Genomic DNA, 21810 nt, shown 5'->3' with positions numbered 1-21810 from the left:
ATCTACCCAAAGGCCTGGCTCCGCTGGGCACTTTATTTAAAAAAAAAAAAAAAAATCCGTTTTGTTGGACGAGATGCGGAGAGCCTCAAATAAAGGCAGAACGACGGCGTTGGACGCGCTCCCCCGGCCTCCCCTTGGGTGCGGAGGGAGAGCGGCTCCGCTCCTCCCCAGCACCGGGGACTGGGGTGATCCCCACGGGACATCCACCACCCACCGGGGCCGCAGGGACCCGCAGAGCCCGGGCTGGGTCCCGGCATGGGGGGGCTCATCCCGCTCGGCTGCGGGGCAGCGCCGGGGAACAGAGCGCAGGGAGCCGCAGCGGGGTGTTGGCGACCACTTTATTGTGACAAAGGCTACGAGCCACATTCTTTTTTAAAGTGCATTATAATTCACCGTCAACGAACCACAGACACAAGCCTGGCATAGTGCAGATACGGCCAACGTGGCGCAGGACACCGAGCGGACAGCGGGGGCCGGGGCAAGCCGGGGGACGGAGGCAGTGGGAGCAGGGATGGGGGAGAGGGAGAGGAGCTGGGGTACAAGCGCTGCTCCAGACGGACCCAAATCGCCAGGCGGGATGGACAGCGGGCAGGACGGGAGCAGACCCGGGCCAGGAGGGGCTCAGCTCCCCGTGCAGACCCAGGGCGCTCTCTGCGGTTGGGGATGCGATGGGGGCCGTGCCCTGCCCTGCGTGGGAGCCCTGGGGATCCCAAAGGAGCAGGGCTGTGGTTCCAGCCCTGGACAAACACCGTCCTGCAGCACCGCTCCGGACTGGTACAGGAGTCCAGAAGCTCACAACACCCCGCACCAGGCCAGCTGGCAGCACACGTGGCTCCTGGGGACAGCCCCAACCTTCAGTTCCCTGCTCAGGGAAGAGGCATCCATCCATCCATCCATCCATCCATCCACCCATCCACCCCTCCCCGCATCCATCCATCCCTCCCTCCACCCACCCAGGCCTGGACAAACAGCCCCACAAAGGTGCTGCCGAAGGACGGTGGAGGTCTGGGACCTCCGTGGTCCCCCCCCCCCAACCTGAGAGCACCCTGGGCAGCGCACGGGGCTCAGCTGCCTGGCTGGGAATGCTTAGTTTAAAGTGCTTTTTGCTTTTTTTTCTTCTTGCATGGGGTGCTAAGGCCAAACCTCACCTTGCCAGAGAACGTTTTCCCTTTATCCCCAAAGGTCAAGGCCAGGACAAAAAGCATCAGAAACCTCCACAGAGCTTTCTGGGGAGTCTTCCCCTCTGTCACCGCACGCAGCAGTCCGCTGCGCCCTGCCCAAACCTCAACAAAACAACATCCAAGCAATTCTGTGCAATGAAAAAGGCTCCTGAAGCACCTGGCGCGTCTCCAAGGGCCCATGCCTCTCCGAAAAGGACTGCCCTGGCAGAGCAGGGTGGGGGAACCAGCTTTGGTACTGCGTGGTCAGGAAGCACCTGCCTGGAGCACGGCCAAAGCCCCAGCTCCCAGGCTGGCTGCAGCCCCAGCCGAGCAGTGGGGGGCTCCCCCCGCAGCCCCAAATCTGTCCCAGCCCCAGCAGACCCAGCCAGCTGCGGGCTGGGAGGGCTCCCTCCCACCCCCCAGTGCTTTTTTTCCATGGATTCCCCTTGTGCTTGCAGCAGCACCCCCGTAACATCGTCTCTAACCAGCTCAGTAGCTTCCCTACCCAAAGTGGCTTTTTGCATAGTGCTGCTCGCCCCGTCCCAGGGGATTGTGCCACATGAGCCACGTGCTGGTGGTCCCCGACCTCCAGCCAGCTGGGGCAGAGGGAAAAAAAGCCCCAGGGACAGCAGCTGTGAGGCTCGGGGACGTGCAGGCATGTGGCCACAGCTCCAATGCTGTCGCTGTCCTGGTCGGCAGGACAAGAAGGGCAGCGAGAGGCAGCACCAGGGACCAGAGCTTGTCCCTGGGGAGCTGGAGCTGTCCCCGGAGCTGTGCCCCGAGGGTCTCGGTGCAGGCAGCCCCTCGCTTGCTTTCAGCAGTCAGCAGAAAATGGGAAGAGGCTGAAAGCTGGCGACTGGAAACCTTCTGCACCGCGGCTTTTCTTCAAGCCCCAGCCGCCTCGGTCCACGAGGCTCCCTCCAGCCCAGGAGACAGCCAGCAGGGAGGGTGCCGGGAGTGGGCAGAGCTGATAACCCGGGCAGCAGCTGCTCACGCTCCTGCCCCAAGTCTCTCTCCGGGTGTCTGGGCAGCAAGTAGCACTTGTGACACACACAGCAAGGGGAACACGGGCAGCAGTCATGTCAGCGTGAAGCAAACATGGCATTGCTTACAAGGTGCAGCAGCAAGGAGTGCGGGGACCCCCCCGGCACACAGCCTAGATGATATCCGTCTCCCTCTCTATGCCGACGTACTTCAAGGCGTCTGCCTGGCTGTACCTACGAGAAAGGGAAAGCCACAGCTGCTGGAACGACCTCTGAACTCCCTGAAAATGTGCACGGAAAGCAGGGTTAAGCCCTGCCCGGGGTCCCCAGGCAGCTGCTCCCCACGTTACCGGTAATCGAAGAAGAGCTCCTCTCCCGCCTGGATGGCCCTCTTGGCAAAGATTCCTATCCGGTGGTCTCCATTCACCATCACAACTGCAAGCAGAGGGACAACGTCAGGGACATGCGGCTGCAGCTCAGGGCGGGTTGGAGCTCCCCTGGGGGGCTCCAACCTGCAGCGACCCCTCTGGGTCTCTCCCAGAGACCCTTCCCCAGCCTTGACCTGCCCGGCTGGGGACAGCTCACCTTTGGCGTAGCAATTGGGGTTCACGGAGTGGTTGGCAAAGCGGATTTTGTTTCCCTTGCGAGTGGCGTCGACAACAAAATCTGTCGAAAGGCAAAAGAAGAGAGCTCTGCAGTGTCCTGCGAAGACAAGACCGCTGCTCACGGGACGGAGGGGCTCGAGGCTGCCCACCCACCAGCCCCTGCCACCCCTTGAAACCCCAGGCGAGTTACCATTGTTGAGGTTGAAGAGGAAACTCGACATGTACTTGTCGTAGACCTTTCCTCGCCGGTCAGCCTCATCCTGCGAAATAAGCTGGAGAAGGAGAACGCCTTGAGAGAGCCTCAGTGCCTGAGGGCACGGTAAGGATGGCTGCAAGGAACAACGCTCTTGGATCTCCTGGAGGTGCCTCCTGCCCTTCCACACCAGCGGGTGGGGGTTCGCCAGGGCTCAGGAGGAGCAGAGGAGGAGCTGGGCTCCTGGGGAGCAGCACACACACACACCAGACATCCCTCCTTGGCGTGGGGCCTAGAGCTGGGTCCCAAAATGGCATGGGTTTCCACCTCTAAGCCGGGTCAGAGGGAGCCTGTGGCCGTGGCTGAGCTGGGGAAGGCCCCTGAGATAACCACAGAGCAGCATCCACGACGCACACCCACCCGAGCACGGGGCAGCACTGTGATATATGTTCCATACTGACACGAATCAGATGAACATACATCACAATCCTTTTAACATCTCTATTCTTTTAATAAATTATAAACTTTGATTATAATCCTGTTTTGAAGACTGAGCCATTGATAACAGCACTGACCTCCCCGCAGTACTCCGAGATGAATTCGTTCTTCTGCACGGACTCCTTGATGAAAGTCCCCCAGCCAGCGACATCCGAAGGTGCCAGCAACAAGTGCTAGAGCCAAGGCGAGAAGAAAACAGTTGGGGTGGGCAGAGCGACCACCCCCAGCTCCGAAGCAGCGCAGGGATCGAGCCCCAGGTGTCTGTGCTGGGCTCAGGGCAGTGCCCAGGAGCAACCACGCCATGCTCTGAATTTCTCTCTCTTTTATACGCAGTCCCTTGTCCTGACCAACAAAATTCAAGACCTGACCTTTCTTTGGAGCCATTTTTCACACTCCCTTGTTCTCACCCTTCCTCGTATCCCCCCCATCTCCCAATTTTCACACCCATAATCCATACTCCAGAGTAAGTGCTGTAGGAGCCTGGGGCAGAGCAGCTTCTGTTTGATTTTTTCCCTCGCTCAGACAGCTGCGGGTGGCTCCCACCCCCTCTCCCACACCGCAGCGATCCGTTTATCAACCCTGCCCCGAAGGCAGCCCTTTGCCAGCAGCCCAGAGCCACGGCAACACCGCAAATACCTTTTTGAGACCTCGCTGGATGCTGCAGTTCTTGCAGGAGACCACCTTGCAGTCCCAGTGCTCCGAAGCCCCGCAGGTCAGGCAGAGGTCCGGGTCGCACTCCCTCACGGCCAGGTAGCAGGGGCACTGCTTGGTGTTGCACTGGGTTTTGCAGCGGCAGCCCGGGAAGCGATTCTGACCTGCAGGAACACAACGCGGGTTTCTCAAAGACAGGGAACAAAATACAGAAGCTCCTGCTGAGCCGGGTCTCGCCCTGGCAGGCTGTTTGGGCTCTGTGCAGAGACAAATCTCAAATTGGCTGTGAGCAAGGGGCAGGCTGCCTGCACACCACGCAGCTAACACGAGGAAGGTGGCTTTGTGCTAACAACGAGCTTTGCAGCCCCTCTGCTCCGGGAAGGAGAGATGGGAGATCCTCACCGAAGGATGTAACGTGATAAAGGGACATTTTTCAGCCTGGGCACCCACGGCTGAAAGCCAGAAAGCAGAGCAACAGCCTGGGGGCCACTCACACCTCGCAGAGGACAGACCCACACGTGGGGTCCCTCCTGCCTCTGCAGCTGGAGATGCTGATCTGCCTTTCGGGGCTAATTATGTGCAAACTGAAATCAGCTCTGATAATATGAACAGGTCAGGACGGAGAAGCTGAGCCTGAGCTGGCTCCCTGTCACCTTCTAGCCCTTCCAGCCCCAGGCTGTGTCATAACCCGACACAAATTCACCCTCAGAAGCCCCAGTTATGTAGGCAAATGCTGTTATCTCCATCCCTGAGCTGGGAACGGGAGCCCAGAGGGGAAAACGAGCGTGGCAGAGCAATGCCCCTGCTCCCACCCTAACTGCTGGCCACACGTCCTCCTTCCATGGGACTGGCAGCGACACCCAGGGCTTGGTGCTTGATGCAGACGAGCAATCTCTAACGAGAGCCTGTATCACTTGCTGCTGGGGGACACGGGGCAGCATGGAACAGTTTCCCCTCAGATTTATCAGCCTGCTAATCCAACTGCTGCAGACGGACAGAGAAACGAAGGCAGGGATAAAAGAGGCCCTCAGCAAGCCCCAGGGCTGCGCCCTCCCCCTGTCTGGGTGAGAAGAGCTGCCTGCTTTCAGGTCTGGTAGCCCCAGCTTTTTCCTTACAGTCAGGGTTGCACTGGCAGAACTTCTCGCAGAAGTTCTGGGTCATGATGCAAGGGCAGGAGCTGTCACAGGGATGTTCGGGGTGGTCACAGGGCTGGTAGTTGTACACCTGGGTAGGCGAGTTATCTGCAGCAAGAGGAGAAAAGGCAGGGTTAGAAGCTGCACGCCCGGGGCTCCGGAGCAGAGCACGTGCACGTTCTCCGTCTGCCTGCAGAGGGCAGGAAGCCCAGCAGCGCCCAGCACACAGCTGTAATTACAAACGCATGACACACACGTCTGCTTTACACCTCCGCAGCCCGTTTTGCACGGGGACTGCACGCCAAACCTCAGCCCCCCCTCCGGCTGGAGCAGGACCCTGCCTCTCCCACCGCCTGGGAGAGAGCGCTGGCACGGCAGGGATGGGGGTGGCACAGCCACAGGGGCACCAAAAACCGGCCCCTTCGGTGGGGAGCTGCTCCCCCTGCACCCCGGGACGCACAGCAGGACACGGTGTCCTGTGCGAGCCCCCCGGGGGAGAACGGCCACGCAAAACCGCAGCCGAGCGCAGCCGCAGACGTTTACCTTTCTTCAGCTGGATCTTCCTGCAGTGCGCAGCCCACAGCCTGCGAGAGAAGCAGAGAAGTGTCAGGGGTGGGGGCGCCGGCAGCCAGCTGGGGCCAGGCGATTCCAGCAGGGCTGCCTGGCAGCAGCGTGCATTAATAAGCAGCCGGCGGCCGCGCGGCGCAGAAAGATGAGAACGGCGCAGCTACAGGAGTTATTTAAGGCAAGCCTGAGAGCCAGAATCACGCTGGATGCGCCGGATCAGCACACAGAAAGTAGGTTAGGAGGCAGGGAGCTCGGGCTGAGGCTGCTGTCAGGACAGCGCCAGCCTCCTTGCAGCAGTGCGGCACGGCGCGGCCACCGTGCTGACCTCTGCTCCGGGGCTGAGCCCGTGGGTGCAGGACCCCGCAGAGCTCCCCGAGCAGGAGGACAGCACCAGAGAAGGGCCAGGGGCCAGCTCCCAGCCGGCAGCACAATCAGCCCTGTGTGACAGCGAGAAGTGCGCGCAGATGGGAGCCAGATGGGGATTACCAGGAATGCTTTGGCACGAAAAGCAGTGGATCTGGTTGCGTTTTTAAGAACAAAACAAGCTTGTCCAACACTTGCCTGTGCTTCCTTTTCTTCTTCTGGGATGGATTCATTAATTCGTTTGTTGGCAGCTTTGTTATAAGCGATTCTTTAACTGCAAACTGAAAGACCTACCAAAAAAAACAGAAGCAAAAAGAAGAATGAAGTTCAGTATACCCAAGTTACCTTTATCTAAAGCACAAATGGAGGGAGTGCAAGCACACACACAGGCACGGTGGGGGTCCCAGTAAGCAGGCAGCTCTGCCCCCAGTTTCACCAAGCTGTGGGTGTCCTTGCTTTTCTGGCCTGGGACACAAAACCACCCCCTGTCCCACCAGGCTGGGATAAGGCACGCTGAAAAAAACCTCACAGCACTGCACGTGTGCGGGGCTTGTTCTGTGACCAGCAGCCGTGCTGCAAAATAACACCGCCCAGCTTCCCAAAGCGTTGATGCAACACGCTCCTCCAGGCGGTTTGCAGCAGGGAAGAAGAAAAAAAAAAAAAAAGCAGCAAGCAGCAGCAAAGGGCTCCCTCCTGCCCCGGGGCCGGGTGCTGTGTGTGCCTGCCTGCCCAGACCAGAAGGTCGGGCCGTACCTGCTTGCACGTCTTCGTCCCCAGCAGCCTGGCAATGGAGCAGAAGTTGTTGAAGTAGGTCCCGTGGAAGACACGGAAGAGAGACTCCTCGGCTCCCGTCCACTCCACCGGCTCCTGCTGCGTCTCCACCGCAAACAGCTGGGACGAGGCCGGGCTCAGCTTCTGCTTGGTGGGGGTCTGGCAGCGGGAGTTTGCCTCTGGCGAGGAAGGCAGAGGTTAGGGCCAGGGATGAGCAAGAACACACCCCTGCTGTCACGGCTTCCTTGCCGTGCCTGACGATGAGGATAACGAACCCCACCGCAGCGCAGGGCAGGACTGGGCGTCCCCTGTGTCTGCTTAAGGCCAGCTGTGGGCATTTTGTCACCCCCAGCTCTGAATTCCACGGCCCCAACACAGTGACAGAGCAGTGATAGATGGAGCCCCGCGCGTGGCAGCGCCCGCTCGTTATTTGTCACAGCACTAAATGGGAGAGGGTTGTCTCCAGGGACGGCGCCGTACCCGAGGAACTAGAGGCCCACTCATTGCCCGTGTCTCTGTCGCTGTCTCCCTCCCTTGTCTCAGCGAGGGCCGGGGTGTTTGAGCAGGAAGCGCTGACCACATGGTGCCTCCGGCGGCGCCTGCCCGAGCACTTGGACCGCGGGTTGTGCAGCGCAGCGAACTCCTTGGCTCCTTCCTGCAAGCAGAGCAGAGCACAGGGTGGGTGGCACGCAGCCAGGACGAGCGGAAAGGCCTTGGGAGAAGCCCTCCTGCCACCACCAGAAGGCAGGAGGCCTGTCATACGGAGTAGGGTCACCTCCAGTAAGTGCCACGGCCCTGCCAGCTGCCTGCACTGCACCCTGCTGCTTCGTGGCCTTCAGCATCGCCGCCCGGTACGGGCAGGATCCCTCACCCCGTTCCTCCAGCCTGTTTCCCTGTTTCTTGCCCTGGCAATGACACCCTCCTGGCCCCTGTTCTACATCCTCTGGGCCTCTGTTCTGCCTCAGCCCTGCAGCTCCCCTCAGATGCTGATATCTCAGCCGCATAATCTGAAGGTGACATGAAGACGCTTCCAGTAAGGCTCATCTCTGGATCCGTGCTTCCCCACATTCAGTGACGACGAGATAATCAGGTGAGATAATCGGGTGAGATTTCAGAATTAGGTAATTCTGAAAAATCACCAAAGTTGTGGAAAAAAGGACCCACAAAGTACTGAAAAGCACGGCTGGCCAGGCCACTTCCTACGGTGGTTTCAGAAGCTGCAGCACAAACGTACCAGCCAGAGGAAACAGTCTGCTCCACAAGGGTCCGGCTCGATTTTCGTCTCTCTGTTCTTTCGTTTGTACACATTGGGAGTAGCGTGAAAAGCTGAAAAAATAACAGTGAGCTTTACTATCAGCTTTCTCCAACAAGGGTCACCCACCACAGAGCAAAGGACAGGGACAGCACGAGGGGAGTGAAGGCGAGTGGGAGCCTGAGGCAGTGACCAGGAGCACAGGAGCTCCTTGAGATCTCCCAAGAGCAGGGCACAAGCTGGGGATGTCTCGGCCAGCCCGACTCCTAGAGATGATGGGAACTTAGCATCAGAGGGGAAACACTTGGGAAGGAGAGGCCGTAGGAAAAATGTCTGCTTTCAGACTGAAACAGTACGACTGCATGATCTTAATAATAGATCCTTAAATAAATAATTCACTGGAGAGAGTCCTGTGACTTTCCAGGGAAGCTCTCAGACCTGGGAAACAGCAGGTCCAACAGCTAACCCCTATCCAAAAAGCCTTTGGCAGAACAAACCGCAGGAACATGACTAAGATGGAGCTGAAAGTTCCAGCGAGGCACCAAAACACGGGGGCATGTCCAGACTTTGGAAGCGTGACAGCCTGGCCTTTCCCTGACGAGCTTCTGCGAAGTGAGAGCGAAGCCCAGTCACAGCACTGCTTCTGGAACAAAAGTGCCAGGAGGCCCAGCACAGCACAACGAACACTGGTGAGCCGGAGCGGGCTGCCAGGCGGGTTGCTTTCCGTCCACTCGTGGGAATTGGTGGAGCTGTCTTTCCAAAAGGCTCTGGGGGCACCTGACAGCCTCCAAAGGCTCCGCTGCCAACGCCAGGGAGGTGTCACCCTCTGGCGACTGCCGAGCGAGGCACGCAGGAGCACAAAGCGCTGAGGAAAGGAAAAAAGACCACACTTACGGTGCAGAAAGCAGTCGTATTTGAAGCAGCGCCGGCAGAAGAGCGTGTGGAAGGAGTGCAGGGACTGCTCGCGCTGCACCGACTTCGCGCAGGGCCCGTCGATGTTGGGGGTGCACTGCGGGGGCAGCACATTCGGGTCCGACACCTCCGTGAGCTCTCGGTACCTATGGAGCAAACAGAGACAGCCACCCGTGTGCATTTTTTTCCTAATTCGGGACGTTTTACAAGGCTTTGTGTGACTGAGGTCTCATGACTCTGGCTCGGATACCTTGAGGCTAAACCAAAAGTTGCTAATACTCAGAAAATGTTCTGCTCACAGCGCCCGCAGCCAAGCGAGCTCTGCTTTCTGCTCAGAGCACAGGGCTGTTGTCTACAACACAAATTTTAGCCGTCACTAACAAAGGGAATAAGCAACACACGCAACTTCTACCTCTCTTTCATGTCATCTGGAAAGCCGTACTCGGGGAACATGGAAGAAATGGCAGTGAAAATCATGTCGTTTGGAAACCGCTTCTTTGAACACTTCTTGTTACCTAAGGAAAAAGAAGAGAGTTGCTCGGTTATGCTGGATGTGAGCGTGCCTCTCCTTTTTCCAGAGAGGGTGATTCCAGGAGGTGTTCTGGACGGTGTTTTAAGAGACAGAACCGTAACCACACAGACAATTCTGTCTTGCAACCAGGCTAAATCGTTTCCAGATGCATTGCACTCTGCCACCTTCCAATTAGCATCATGTGTGATGGAAGTACTACTGATTTCGTGTGGAATAATGCTTTTTTTTTTTACCAAGACAAGGTTTACAGACAATACTTTCCTACGTCTGCAAAAGGTGCTGGTGTTTGTGCTGCTCCTATCGCTATAAATCAAAGGTGAAACTCCCAGTCAGCATTCTGAAGGGCACGCAGGACATGTGAAAATCCCATGAACCAGAGCTGCTTCTACGCAGCAAAACCCCCAGGTGGCACAGGAGAAGGCAGATGAACACTAATAGGTGGAAAAGGAGGCTGGAAGGGATTTGAGAAGCTTCACCTCCCTGTCCTACAGCAGAATGAGATCTCCCTACAAACCTACTGACAGATGCTTGCCAGGCCGGTGCTTTGAAGCCTCCAAGAGCAGAGATCTCACATCCTCCCCAGGTAATACCCCCCTGCTTTGCTAATCGTACCATTACACGGCTTTCCAGATGACTCATCTGAATTCCTCCTTGCTACACTTAAAGCTGATGACTGCTTATCCTGTCCGCAGGGGACAGTGAGAATAACTGGCTTCCCTTCTCCTTTCATCTACCGCACCAGAACTTGCCAAGCTGGCTACTGCCCCTAAGTGACACACGAATAACCACAAGAGCGAGGGCAGGAGAGCACTGGGCAGCTCCTAAGGCAAGGTAGGATGGAAACACGACCATCACAGCCCCATTTTCTGCAGCCAAACCCACCTTCCGCTGCAGTTCGTTTCCTCTTCCTCGTGACCGGCAGCTCCTCTTTCCCATCCTCCTGCTTAGCCTCAGAATCGTTGTGTCCTTCCTCTTCCTCGTCCGAGTACTGATTGAGGGCGTTCACCAGCTCCAGGAACACAGCGTCGCTGATGAGGACCGACCCTGAAATCATTTCTGAAACACAGTGGTGTCAGCCAGGCTGTGGGAGGGCCATCATCTTTCGTGCTCCTCGGGGTGGTAAATCACGAGCCAGCCACCGGGTATTATTATCATTATTATTATCAGTCAGAACCTTCCTGGCAATTTTGGAAGGATAGGTGGGATTTTAATGCTACAGAGTCATAAGAGTGGTGTATTATTTCTGTGAATCTGGGGACAGGCCACACCAGAGAGTTTTCCACAGCCTTCCTCCCTCCAGACAGACCTTTACGATGGGCTAGGAAACTACGGAGGAAAACTCGCTGGCTTTTCATCTCTGAAAAGAATGATTAAAGTCTTGGCTGAGGTAAAAGTGAAACGATGTTGCTGAGCTCCTCCTAATGTCTAGCACATTTTTTGGCTTCCCAGAACTGCCTGTGGATGCCCCTGAACAAGAGCTCTGGCTCCAGAGCATCCTGGGCCTAGAACAGAGCGGGGTATCAAAAGGCAGGACCGTGTCCTTGCAAACCAGCACCATAGCCACATTCCTGCTTTCCTCATCTAAGAGCTCTCAGAGAAAAGCTGGTTACTGCTGCCACCTTTTGACTTCTTAACTGCTTTGATATCGAATTTGCAAGAGGGCAGTGAAAGGACAGGGCTGAGCACTCCCACGTTACCTTCCTCTCCGTGAACCTTCCCATCGTAGTTATTAATGAGCTCTTCAATGAAGGTTTCATCCTCTTCCTTCACCTCATCTCCCATGTATGGGATATTGCACAGAACAGTTTCATCCTCCACCTGTACAGAGATCAGACGTGGTTCAGTAACCCAGCACCTGCTGATTCCCACCCAGGCTGTGCCTCCAGGGCTGCTGCCGTCCGTTCCACACAGACCACACGGTAAAGCAAAGGTTCAGCCTCCCCAGCAGAAGTTTTGGCTGTCTCATCACTGACATTTCCTTGTCATTCCGTACCAGCAGCATAACCCTGATGCCAAAAAGTGCAATCTGATTTAAAAAAAAAAAATAAGAGCAGTGTATCCAAGGGTTATGGAAACTCAGAAAGGCGCACGCTGCCAAGAATAATAAGCAAGCGAAAATGTCAGAGGGGTCACGGTGATTAAGGTGGCGTGGGACTATGGCAGTGAAAGGCAAAATGGCAACTCATCCCAGGAGGGATTCAGCTGGAGCCGAGGAGCGTTCTCACATCACAGAGCAAGGACATTTGGCTTTCATTGCCATGGCACCGGCGAGGGGCCCTTTTCGTGTCACATCTCCTAGTGCCAGCCTGCTACATCTGGTCCCAGGGAGCTCCTTGCTTGTAGGGATACACACACACACACACTGGGCAAAGGGGCAGGCTAGCCGCAGTCTGCTTTGTAAATAATCTTAACTAAACCAGGACAAAACAGTATTGAAATCGTCCTCCACGCTACCGGGATCCTCGACAGCATCCCTACAAGCAGAGCAGCAGAGTAACCCAGTCACAGAGGAAAGGACCTGCCTAAGAAATTCAGTCTTCATTTAAAAGGGAAGTTAAAGGGGAAAAAGAGAAGGTAATAGCCCTGCCCAGGCAAACAAATAAAGCATTTGCTCCTAGAATCCTGTGAAATAAGGCAATAATGGTGGCCCCAGCAAGGAGCCAGGTGTGGAAGAGAGACTAGCTGGGTAAAACAGCTTGGATGTGGGGTTCAACACAACAAGCAAATAAAGCAATGCTCCCCCTCATCTCCTGAGCAGACATCGCTTGAGACAAGTTGGCTGAAGATGGTTTAATCACTGCACAGCCGCGTAATGGTTAATCACCAATCTCACAAAGATCTGCACTAATCTCACAAAGACCCTGCTCCGCAGAGCCTTCATACCTACCATGAAGTTCTGCTGAAGGGGGGACCAGGAGTACATGATGGGCACCAGAGCCACGGTGTTCAGCGTCCTCATGTACAGAGTCTGGCTTGGAAATCCTGGAAAAATGCTCTCCACGGTACACTGGGAGAGAAACAAAGAGAAGGGCAGTGAGGAAACAGCCCCTGGGAGGCAGCCACAGGAGGAAACTGCACTTCAGGACAAACACAGCAAAGTGCTGCGGTCACTCATTGTGGCTCCTCGATAGTAAAAGCTTCTCCCCCCCGTTTACCAAACTATCTATAAATTATCCGCACAGTTCCCTGCAAAGCCCTGGTTCTGATTCAGATTTGTTGCTGCTGTGCCTTTCGTTTGCTCTCCCTACCTGTTTTAGGAAGGGGTGCCCGCTGACCGGCTTCATCAACTGCACTGGCTGAACTCGAAGCTTCTTCCAGTCTTCATTCAGAATTTGAGTCTTTTCGTGAACCTTTGCAAAGTTGGCCACAAAAAGAGCCTGAAACGAGGGAAAGAAGCACTGGAAACTTAAAAATCACGTCGAGGTTTAGAACATCAAAACCCCTCCTGAGATTTTGTTTCACGTATCAAAACGTAGCCAAGGCAGAGCACTTCAGACTGATGACATTCGTTAGAAGGAATCCTAATTAACCTCAGCATCGCTACAAAACCGTGCTGAACACGTAGCAAGAGCCAGCAGCTTTTAATAATTCTTGATCGGATCCAACCTGGTCTAAAATCTTACCTGCCACGGAGAAAAGCAGAGGCAGAAACCCACGGAGCCTTAGCACCCAGGGGGTTAAAGCAAGGAGACACTTCACAGGGTAAGTGGAAAGGAGTCCTCTCCCTGCACCTTCTGCAAGCACCCAGCCAGGGAACTTCTCTGCCTACACAGCCGAGCTGCCTACCCTGCTCTGCTCCAACCACGGAGCACGAAGGGAGCTGAAATCTCTTCAGGCTTACCATGGCTACAACTGAAATGCAATTCTGCAGCTCTCCCTGTGAAGCACTCAGCTGAAAACTGCTCAAACGCCGCAAGCCAGAGCGAAGGCTCGAGCAGAAATCCTCCCAGCTAGAGCTGGCACCTCTCGTTCCAGCTTTACCTTGGCTCCCATGTTCGCCTGAAACCTCTTGAGCTGCCGAAGCCGCATGTATTCGGACTTGACTTTCCTTTTCCAGTATATGATACACTTCGACGTCGGAGGAGTGGCGATTTCCATTTTTCTACAAAAAAACGCAGGAAGAGTAAATGTCAAACAACGGAGAGCTTAGCGTTACAAACGAGTGGTATTAGGAAAAAAAGAAAAAACAAAAAACAAAACAAAAAAACCACGTGGATTTTAAATGCATCACAGGCTTTAACTAGGAAAAAAAATAATCACATAAATCTGCACGAGTCCTTTTTACGGAACAATTAAGAGCACAAATTGCACCGAAAAGCTCGGAGAGCTCTTGGATGTAAGCAGCAAGAGAACTGCGTGTGCTGACAGGGATTCAGCCGCCTCTGCCCTGCGTGAACCCCTGTGAATCCTCCACGGGCAACGTGTCTGCGGCGTTCCCCTTTCTCCTTCTGCCCAGGGCACCGGCAGAACAAAACGCCGCCGCCAGGAGCCTCCTCACGTCCAGCTAGAGCCTTGCTGGCCTTGCCAGGAGGCCGGGGAGGATTTCTGTTTGTTCTGCAGCCCTTCCCTTCGGGAAGGCACCGCTGGTTACCAGCAGGAACCAGCAGGTTTCGAGGAGGGACGAGGGGCAGCCTTCGAGCCTCACCGCAGCCCTGCTCGCCCCCCCCCAGGGGAAGGGATGCTGCAGCCCCCTCCCCAGGGTTTGGCCCCCAGGGTTTCCAAACCCTGCTGCAAACACCTCCTGTGGGGCATGGACGTGCTCTGCCCTCCCTGCAGCCCCCCCCAGCCTCGTGCCCGGGGGCTGGCAGCAGCAAAACCCTACAGAAATGGGGTTTTGCCCTCGGAGCCCGCAGGGTTTTGGGGGGAGCCTGGCTGGGGGGGGACGGAGGGGTCAGCCCGAGCCTCCTGCCCCACATGGTCACTGCCCTACAGGGGCCTGGCCTGCCCCACAGGCCCCAAGCTACCCCGCAGGGCCCCCAGCTGCCCCCACAAGCCCCAATCTGCCCCACAGTCCCCCCAAACTACCCCCACAAGCCCCGATCTGCCCCACAGGGGCTCTGATCTGCCCCACAGCCCCCCCAAACTGCCCCCACAAGCCCCGATCTACCCCACAGAGGCCCCGATCTGCCCCATAGCACCCTCAAACTGCCCCCCCAAGCCCCAATCTGCCCCACAGGGACCCCTCTCTGCCCCACAGCCCCCCCAAATTCCCCCCACAACCCCCGATCTGCCCCAAAGCCCCCACAAATTGCCCCTCCAAGCCTTGATCTGCCCCACAGAGACCATGATCTGCCCCACACACCCCCCAAACTGCCCCCCAAGCCCCAATCTGCCCCACAGGGACCCCTCTCTGCCCCACAGCTCCCCCAAACTGCCCCCCCAAGCCCCGATCTGCCCCACGGGGACCCGGATCTGCCCCACAGCCCCCCCAAACTACCCCCCCAAGCCCCGATCTGCCCCATGGGGGCCCCACTCTGCCCCCCACCCCCCCAACCTGCCCCCCAACCCCCCAACTGCCCCCCTCTCCCCCCCAGCAGCCCCCCGGGGGCCCCTCTCTGCCCCCCCCCGGTGCCCCCCACACCCCCCCAGCAGCCCCGGGCTCCCCCCTTCCCCCTCCACCCCCCCCCCGGGGGCTCCCCCGCCCCTGGCGGCCCCTCGCGGCCCCTCCCCTCCCACCGCCCCCCCCGCCCCCCGCCCCCCGCGGGACCCCAGGCCCCGCCCCGCCCCGCACTCACTCCTCGGCCATCGCGCCGGGGGAGGCCGCGCTCCCCTGCGCACCGCGCATGCGCCGAGACGAAGCCCCGCCCCCTCCCCCCCACATAAGCCACGCCCCTCCGCCTAGAGGCCCCGCCCTCACCCTCAGCCCCGCCCCCACCGCGCAGCGCCCCGCCCCCTCGCCCCGAGACCCCGCCTTGTGCGCGGAGGCCCCGCCCCTTCACCTGCAGACCACGCCCCCTTCGTGTAGAGGCCCCGCCCTCCCTGGTGGTGGCCTCGCCCCTTAGCCTGCAGCCAAGCGTGGTGTGCAGCTCAAGCCACGCCCCGTCCGCTCAAAGCCACACCCCTCGGGTTAAGCCACGCCCCTCCAAGTTAAACCACGCCTCCAGAGCTAAGCCACGCCTCTCGACATAAGCCACGCCCTCCGAGTTAAGCCACGCCCCTTGTGTGGCTCATGCCAAGCAGCCCCGGGGGGGGCCCAGAGGGTCCTGGGGGGCACCAGGGGGGTCCCGGGAGAGGTCTGGGGGAGGGTCCCGGGGGGTCCCGGGGGGTCCCGGGGCCGTTCCCCCTCACAGCGGGCACCGGGAGCGGCTGCCGGTGTCGGGACCCGGTGCAGCAGGGCCAACACTCGGCCTCTGGGGGTCCGAGAGCTTGGAAACTGGGAGCACTGGGAGGCCACTGGGAGGCCACTGGGAGGCCACTGGGAGGCCCCGGGACGCATCCTGTGCGCCTCGCCCCGGGCAGGACGCGCTCGGAAGGGCGGTGGTGGCGCCGGGCAGGAAGCAGCTGCGTGGGGACTGTCCCGGGCGGTGGGGCCGGGGCTGCTCGGGGCTGCTCGTCCTTCCCCCATCAGCCCCCATAAGGCCCAAATTGCCCCAACAAGCCTTGATCTGCCCCACAGGGGCTCTGATCTGCCCCACAGCCCCCCCTAAACTACCCCTACAAGTCCCGGTCTGCCCCACAGCCCAATGGGTCGCACAACCCCACAGGGTGAGGGATGAGGAGGGATCCTGAGAGCTCGTCCTGCCTGGGTCAGGTCCCACAGGGGGGATTTGGGTGTCTCCACAGACCCCACAACCCCCCGAATGGCCTGTCCCAGGGCCCTGCCACCCTCCCCCTAAAATAATTCAAGCAGAACCTCCTCTATTCCCGCTGGCACCCGCTGCCCCCTGTCCTATCATGGGGTGTCCCCACAAACAGCCTGGCTCCGTCCTCCTGACGCTCACCCTTTCCTTATTTACCGCCACCACTAAGGTCACCCCGTCACCCCCCTCCTCGCAGCGGGTCCCCGGGGGCAGTGGGTGCCCGCATCCCACCCGCAGCCCCCATCCCTCCTGCCCCCTGCATCTGCTGCCTTTGGAGCCTCGCTGCTGACTCAGGCCAACGCAGGGACCTCACTGCCCCCCCCCCAACCCCCCCCGACCCTCCCACCCGTCGGGACTGGGTGGAAAGGACTGGGACGGGCCCCGGGACTGGGATATACCCCCGGTGGCAACCCCGGCCCCATCGCAGCCGTCCCGGTGGGTAGGAGGATGCTCCGGGCTCGGGCACAGCTCCTCTGCTGCCTGCTCCTTGCAGTGCTCCGGCAGGGTAAGGGGCTGCGGGGGGAGCAGGGAAGGGACTGGGGGCCTCCCCATGGGGACCTTGCCCCCTTTCTGCCCCCCGTCCTGCTCAGGCCGTGCTGGGGGGCATCTCCCCGGCCCCTTCTGGCATCTCCCCGTGGAGGATGCTGCGGGTTTGGCACGCACATTTTGCTCAGAAAATGCCCTGCCCCAGCCAAGCCGAAGGCAGAGCCAGGAGCCCCCTGCTTGCCTTCAGGGGCAGGAGGAAGGGGGCTCGCTGTGCCGGGACCCCCCCCAAAAGCTCTGTCTGCCCCCGGCCGGGCAGCCCTCCATCCCATTTCTCCTGGCTGCAGGGCGCGGGGACCCGCTGTATGGAGCCCCCGAGGATGAAGGTAAGGCTGCAATGCCGTGGCCGTGGGCTGACACAGGGGAACGGGGGCCCTGGGCATGGTCCCGTGGGTCCCCCCCCAGTGCTGACGGCTCCCTCCGTCTGTCCCTCCAGCTGACTACCTGGACCTGGACGAGGACGGTGAGTAGGGCTGCCCCCCTTGGGGGCTGTTGGCACCGTTTGGTGCCCTGTGGGTAACCAACCCCACAATTTAGGATCCCCGGAGGTGCTGGGGGGGCCGTCCCGCTGCCAGGACTCCTACCAGGACTGGGTGGCCCTGTACTGCTGGGCCCCCTTCCACGCCGCCCTCATGGCCACCCCCGAGGGCAGCCGCTGCCGCTGGGAGCAGATCGGGAGGTGGGTGCTGAGACGGCTCCGAGCAGCCCCCACGGGGGTCCTGCACCCCCTGGCTGCCTTCACCCCATCTTTTTCCCCAATTCTCTGCAGCGCCTACAGCGAGCTCTCCGCCTGCACCGAGCTGCTGGCCCAGCTTTTTGCCTGCCCCTGGCCCAGCGCCGCTCTCGACGCCTTCTTCCTGCAGGTCCACGGCGAATATTTCAGCAACTGCAGCAGGACGGAGCCCCCCGGGCCGGGGGGGCTGCCCCCCGGGCTGGCTGCCGCTGTGGCGGTGGGGCTGGGCTGCCTCGTGCCCCTCGCAGCCGCCTTCACCCTCAGCAGAGCCCGGAGAGGGGCTCGGAGCCCGGCGGGGGGTGGCACAGCCCCGGGCGTCCCAGTGCCCGAACTGGGCTGAGAGCAAACCCCGGGGGTTCAACGGAGGGGGCGAAGGGTGAGCGGGGTGGGGGTCCGGGGGTCCTGTGCTGTGGGGTGAGGTCGGTACCGGGGGTCTGATCGCCAAGGCCTGGGATTGTGGCCTTGCTGGGATGAGCCCCTTCCCCGTGGTCTGAGCCCCCTCCCCATGTTCTGAGCCCCTTCCCCATGGTCTGAGCCCTCTCCCCATGTGCTGAGCCCCCCCCCCCACGTGCCAAACCCCTTCCCCACAGGCTGAGCCCTTTTCCCATGTCCTGAGCCCCTTCTCCATGTGCTGACCCCCCCTTCCCATGGTCTGAGCCCCTTCCCTACGTGCTGAGCCCTCTCCCAATGTCCTGAGCCCCCTCCCCACGTGCCAAGCCCCTTCCCCGTGTGCTGACCCCCCCTCCCCAGAGGCTGAGCCCTTTTCCCATGTCCTGAGCCTCCTCCCCATGTCCTGAGCCCCTTCCCCAGCACCCCAGGGTGGGTCCCAGCGGGGCAGCACCGCGGTGCCAGGCCACGGGGTGGGGGCCGTGACGGCGGGTGCTGGCCTCCTGCCCCCATCCCGTCCCTTCCCGTCCCCTCGGGGCGCCCAGGGAGGGGCCGTGCTGAGCTCACTGGGTGTCTCCCTGGCACCCGCTCAGGCCGGGAGGCTCCAGCGGCTCCGACAACAAAAGGAGCGGGAGCGGGGGCTGCGACCCCGGCAGTTTTATGGCTTCCAGATGCGTCTCGGGGCCAGCGGCGGCCGCGCAGCCCCCGGGCCGCTCGGGCTCGGCCGCCAGCAGCGTTGGCGAGGGAGGGCGCGAAGCAGCGGGGAGATAGGAGCTGGCCAAGGCAGGGAGGGTCCCCGACATGCGTTGAGTTGTGATCTGTGCTCCTGCGGGAGGGTTTTTGTTTTTTTTTTAAAAGGGGAAGATTTTGGGTCGGAGCCCGGCCGCGGGGCGAAACGAGCTGGCGCGGCCTCAGCCGGCTCCTCGGGGCTGGGGGCTGCGGGGAAAAACCCCTAGGGTGGGAGCAGGGCTTTTGGCAGAGCCCCGCGGTGGGGCTGGGGCCGAGGGCCGGCGTTGCCAGCCTCGTTCCTCTGCCCTTTCACCACCTCCCTGCCCGCTCGGGCCTCGTGCACATCGTGGCACCGCCGCCGGCCCTTCGGCTCCCACCCGGGACGAGTCCCAGCGTGGGGCAGGTGCCCTAAAGGGGGGCTGCGAGCCCGGTTTTGGGGCCACAAACCACAATCCCAAACCCCCCACACACACACCCCAGAGCCGAGCGGCAGCGCCCGTCCCGGGGCTGAGGCTTGAAATTTCTCTTTCCCCGGTCCACTCCCCCCCGCTGCCGGGCTGCCTGCCCTCCACGCAGGAGACGAGGGATTTCACAACCCAGCCCAGACAGGATTAAAGAGAAATACACAAGTAAACAAAATCGCGGCCTCCTCACACCGGACGGGGCTGCGAAGGGAGCAGAAGCCTCTCTCCTCCGCCGGGCCGCCCGGGGTGAGCGCGGGGCGATGCCCACCGGGGTCCGGCGGCGGCGGTAGTAGAAGGGTTTTTTTTTTTTTTTGGGGGGGGGTGGGGGTCCCGCCGGGAGCTCTGCTTGAAAGCAGCGCTGAGCAATCTCATTTTTCACACGTCTCCTGTAGTCAAACTGCCCCTGTCAGAGGAAAGGAGTCGCTTCCTGTTATTTCCATTGAAATACTTGTCCCGCTCGTTAGCCCCCGCAGGCTGTGGCAGGATGGCACCGTGCGCGCCGACGGGCTCCGGCCGCCTCTCCCGAGGGCTCCTCCTGCTCTGGGGTAAGTGCACGGCGGGGTGGCTGTGGCCATGGGGGGGCTCCGTGCCTCGTGCCAGCCCCACACGTGGCCGCCGTCCTTCATCCGGGGCCGTTTCAGCCCCAAAACCCCGCGGCGAGCAGGACGCGGTGCTGCGGGGGCCGTCACCCGCCTCGCATCGGGGTGCTGCCTTTGGGGGATGGGGGGCGCCCCCTTCCCGGGCACAGCACCTCGGGGGGGGGGGAGGATGGAGGGGTCCCGGCTGCGACAGAGGTGGGAGAGTGGCGTGAAGGGACCCTCGTGCATGCAGCTCCTTCGTGGGGTGCTCCTGTGAGCACCGGGAGAGCGGCTGGGGGGGTCCCGGTAAGGAGGGACAGCGGGACGGGGACAAGGTGGGCTACCCTTGGGGACAAGGTGGGCTATCCTTGGGGACAGGGTGGGCTACCCTTGCCGTAGCCACCGTGCCAGCCCCAGAGGTCCCCTCCAGCCAGCCCCCGGCCCCCCAAAAAAGCCACGGGGGGCGATTCGCCAAGCAACGCGGCCTCTCTGCCCAGGGGACAGGATGGAGGCGGCGACTTCCCGAGGGCTGCACCGGGGCCGGGCGGGCGGCTGGCGGGGTGCCGGGGGGACGCGCCCCACGCCGGTGGCACGATGGAGCACGGAGGGGGTTCTGCTGCGGTCAGCGCTTCCTCTTCCTTCCTGCCTCAGCCCTGCCCGGGCTGCTGACGGGACAAAGCTCGGCCCCGCTGGGGCCACCGCGTGCCACCGGCTGGTAGCCCCCATCCCCTCCATTGTCACCCGCAGCCAGCCCGGTGGCATCCTCCCCGTCGCCTCCTCGCTCCCTAACACCAGCTCCAGCCTCCCCGTGGCTCCTGTCCTGTCCCTTCCCGTCCCACCCCGTGCCCACCCCGCTGACCGCGTCCCCTCCGTCCCCTCCGTAGCGCTGCTGGGGCGGGGGCTGTGCCACACGGCCGGCAAGGCGGAGGGCTTCGGCCAGGAGGCGAGGACGAGCCCCCCGATGGCCAAGGACAACTCCACAGGTGGGTGAGCACCAGCAGCACCCCCATCCCCAAATCCGTCCCCTTCCCCTCTGCCCGTCCCCAAATCCACGGCGGGTGACGGGCACGGTCCCCGGTGCGGTGCCGGCGCTCAGCGCCTGTCCCCGTGCAGAGGAGGTGTACGGCGCCATGGCGGAGAGGTGCTGGGAGGTATTCGTCGACCTGATGAGGAACGTGACGGCGCCGCAGCTGTGCGACTGGAAGGTCATCAGCAGGTAGGGACGGGGCACAAAACGTGGCCGGGGGCGACCCCGAGCCCCCCAAAAAACCCTCCCAGCGCCCCCCAACCCGCCCCGGTTCCGTCCCGCAGGCCCTACAGCTGGCTGCAGGCGTGCTTGGAGGACTCGGCCGAACACCTCTACTACAGCTACCCCAACGCGCTGGCCGAGCGGTTCATCTTCCAGAGCCACCACCGCTACTTCCACAACTGCTCGGTGGGCAACCAGGTCTTCGACCCCCCCGAGGACGTGCTGCTGGCCATGGTCTTCGCCCCCATCTGCCTCATCCCCTTCCTCGTCACCGTCGTCATCTGGCGCAGCAAGGACGGCAAGGCGCAGCCCTAAGGTGCCGCCGCTGCCGCCGCCATCACCACCTCCGTGCCCGGTGCCCGGTGCCCGGTGCTGGGGTCCCGGTTGCTCGCGTACTGGGGGGAATGGGTCCAGGAACCCCCCTCCCGGTGCCTCCCTGACCACCCGCCAGCCCGCGGCGGGCCAGTAAAGGCTGCTTCCCCCAGCCCCGGGGTGCTTCTTCCGTGCCCATTCCACCACCGGTTCCCGGCCACGGCCCCACCGCACCGGGAGCCCCCCCCCCGCTGGCAGCGCTGCTGCAGCCACCGGGCACCGGCGCGGGGGGCGTGGCTTAACGGGAGGGGGCGTGGCTAAGGGCGGGGTTTGAGTGGAAGGGGTGTGGGCGGGGGTTTGATGGAGGGGCGTGGCCTCGCGGGGTGGGCGGGGCT

At 60.9% G+C, this 21810-nt stretch overlaps 2 protein-coding genes across 6 annotated transcripts in view; one reads left to right on the top strand and one right to left on the bottom strand.

Moving 5' to 3' along the window:
• Nucleotides 1-967: 967 nt before the first annotated feature.
• EZH1 (enhancer of zeste 1 polycomb repressive complex 2 subunit) overlaps nt 968-21810 on the bottom strand; it is a 30923-nt gene continuing 10080 nt past the window's right edge. For 2 of the 4 annotated variants that reach the window (XM_082779104.1, XM_082779105.1), the window contains exons 2-20: nt 13602-13722; nt 12869-12997; nt 12508-12627; nt 11318-11438; nt 10503-10676; nt 9501-9603; nt 9071-9234; nt 8159-8250; nt 7405-7579; nt 6907-7103; nt 6352-6443; nt 5767-5807; nt 5206-5331; nt 4076-4254; nt 3517-3612; nt 2939-3020; nt 2729-2809; nt 2494-2578; nt 968-2377 (exon numbers count right to left, since the gene is read on the bottom strand). In XM_082779104.1, the coding sequence (XP_082635230.1) occupies nt 2317-2377; nt 2494-2578; nt 2729-2809; nt 2939-3020; nt 3517-3612; nt 4076-4254; nt 5206-5331; nt 5767-5807; nt 6352-6443; nt 6907-7103; nt 7405-7579; nt 8159-8250; nt 9071-9234; nt 9501-9603; nt 10503-10676; nt 11318-11438; nt 12508-12627; nt 12869-12997; nt 13602-13718 (2235 nt within the window). In that variant the 5' untranslated portion in view covers nt 13719-13722 and the 3' untranslated portion in view covers nt 968-2316. Of the gene's footprint in view, nt 2378-2493; nt 2579-2728; nt 2810-2938; nt 3021-3516; nt 3613-4075; nt 4255-5205; nt 5332-5766; nt 5808-6351; nt 6444-6906; nt 7104-7404; nt 7580-8158; nt 8251-9070; nt 9235-9500; nt 9604-10502; nt 10677-11317; nt 11439-12507; nt 12628-12868; nt 12998-13601; nt 13723-13931; nt 14560-15355; nt 15387-21810 lie in introns of those variants that run through there. The other 2 variants (XM_082779103.1, XM_082779102.1) reach the window with 2 other exon arrangements.
• On the top strand, nt 19400-21587 carry RAMP2 (receptor activity modifying protein 2). Of its 2 annotated transcripts, none has more exons than XM_082779107.1 (5): nt 19400-19522; nt 19741-19821; nt 20739-20837; nt 20968-21070; nt 21166-21587. In XM_082779107.1, exons 2-5 carry the CDS (start codon nt 19761-19763, stop codon nt 21416-21418), a joined length of 516 nt encoding a protein of 171 aa, XP_082635233.1. In that variant the 5' UTR covers nt 19400-19522; nt 19741-19760; the 3' UTR covers nt 21419-21587. The 2 variants fall into 2 exon arrangements, with proteins under 2 accessions (XP_082635233.1, XP_082635234.1); XM_082779108.1 differs by having other exon boundaries at nt 19405-19522; nt 19669-19821.

This window comes from Aythya marila (genome assembly GCF_965140915.1).
Source record: "Aythya marila genome assembly, chromosome: 25".
NCBI lineage: Eukaryota > Metazoa > Chordata > Aves > Anseriformes > Anatidae > Aythya > Aythya marila.
This window is presented reverse-complemented; position numbering and strand designations above follow the sequence as displayed.

What these genes read in the sequence shown, in the direction of transcription:
- RAMP2 (XM_082779107.1), top strand. Translation starts at nt 19,761, where the DNA reads ATGGCACCGTGCGCGCCGACGGGCTCCGGCCGCCTCTCCCGAGGGCTC. An exon ending in AGGGCTCCTCCTGCTCTGGG is followed by an intron (nt 19,822 to 20,738) that starts GTAAGTGCACGG and finishes TCCCCTCCGTAG; the next exon opens with CGCTGCTGGGGCGGGGGCTG. An exon ending in GACTGGAAGGTCATCAGCAG is followed by an intron (nt 21,071 to 21,165) that starts GTAGGGACGGGG and finishes TCCGTCCCGCAG; the next exon opens with GCCCTACAGCTGGCTGCAGG.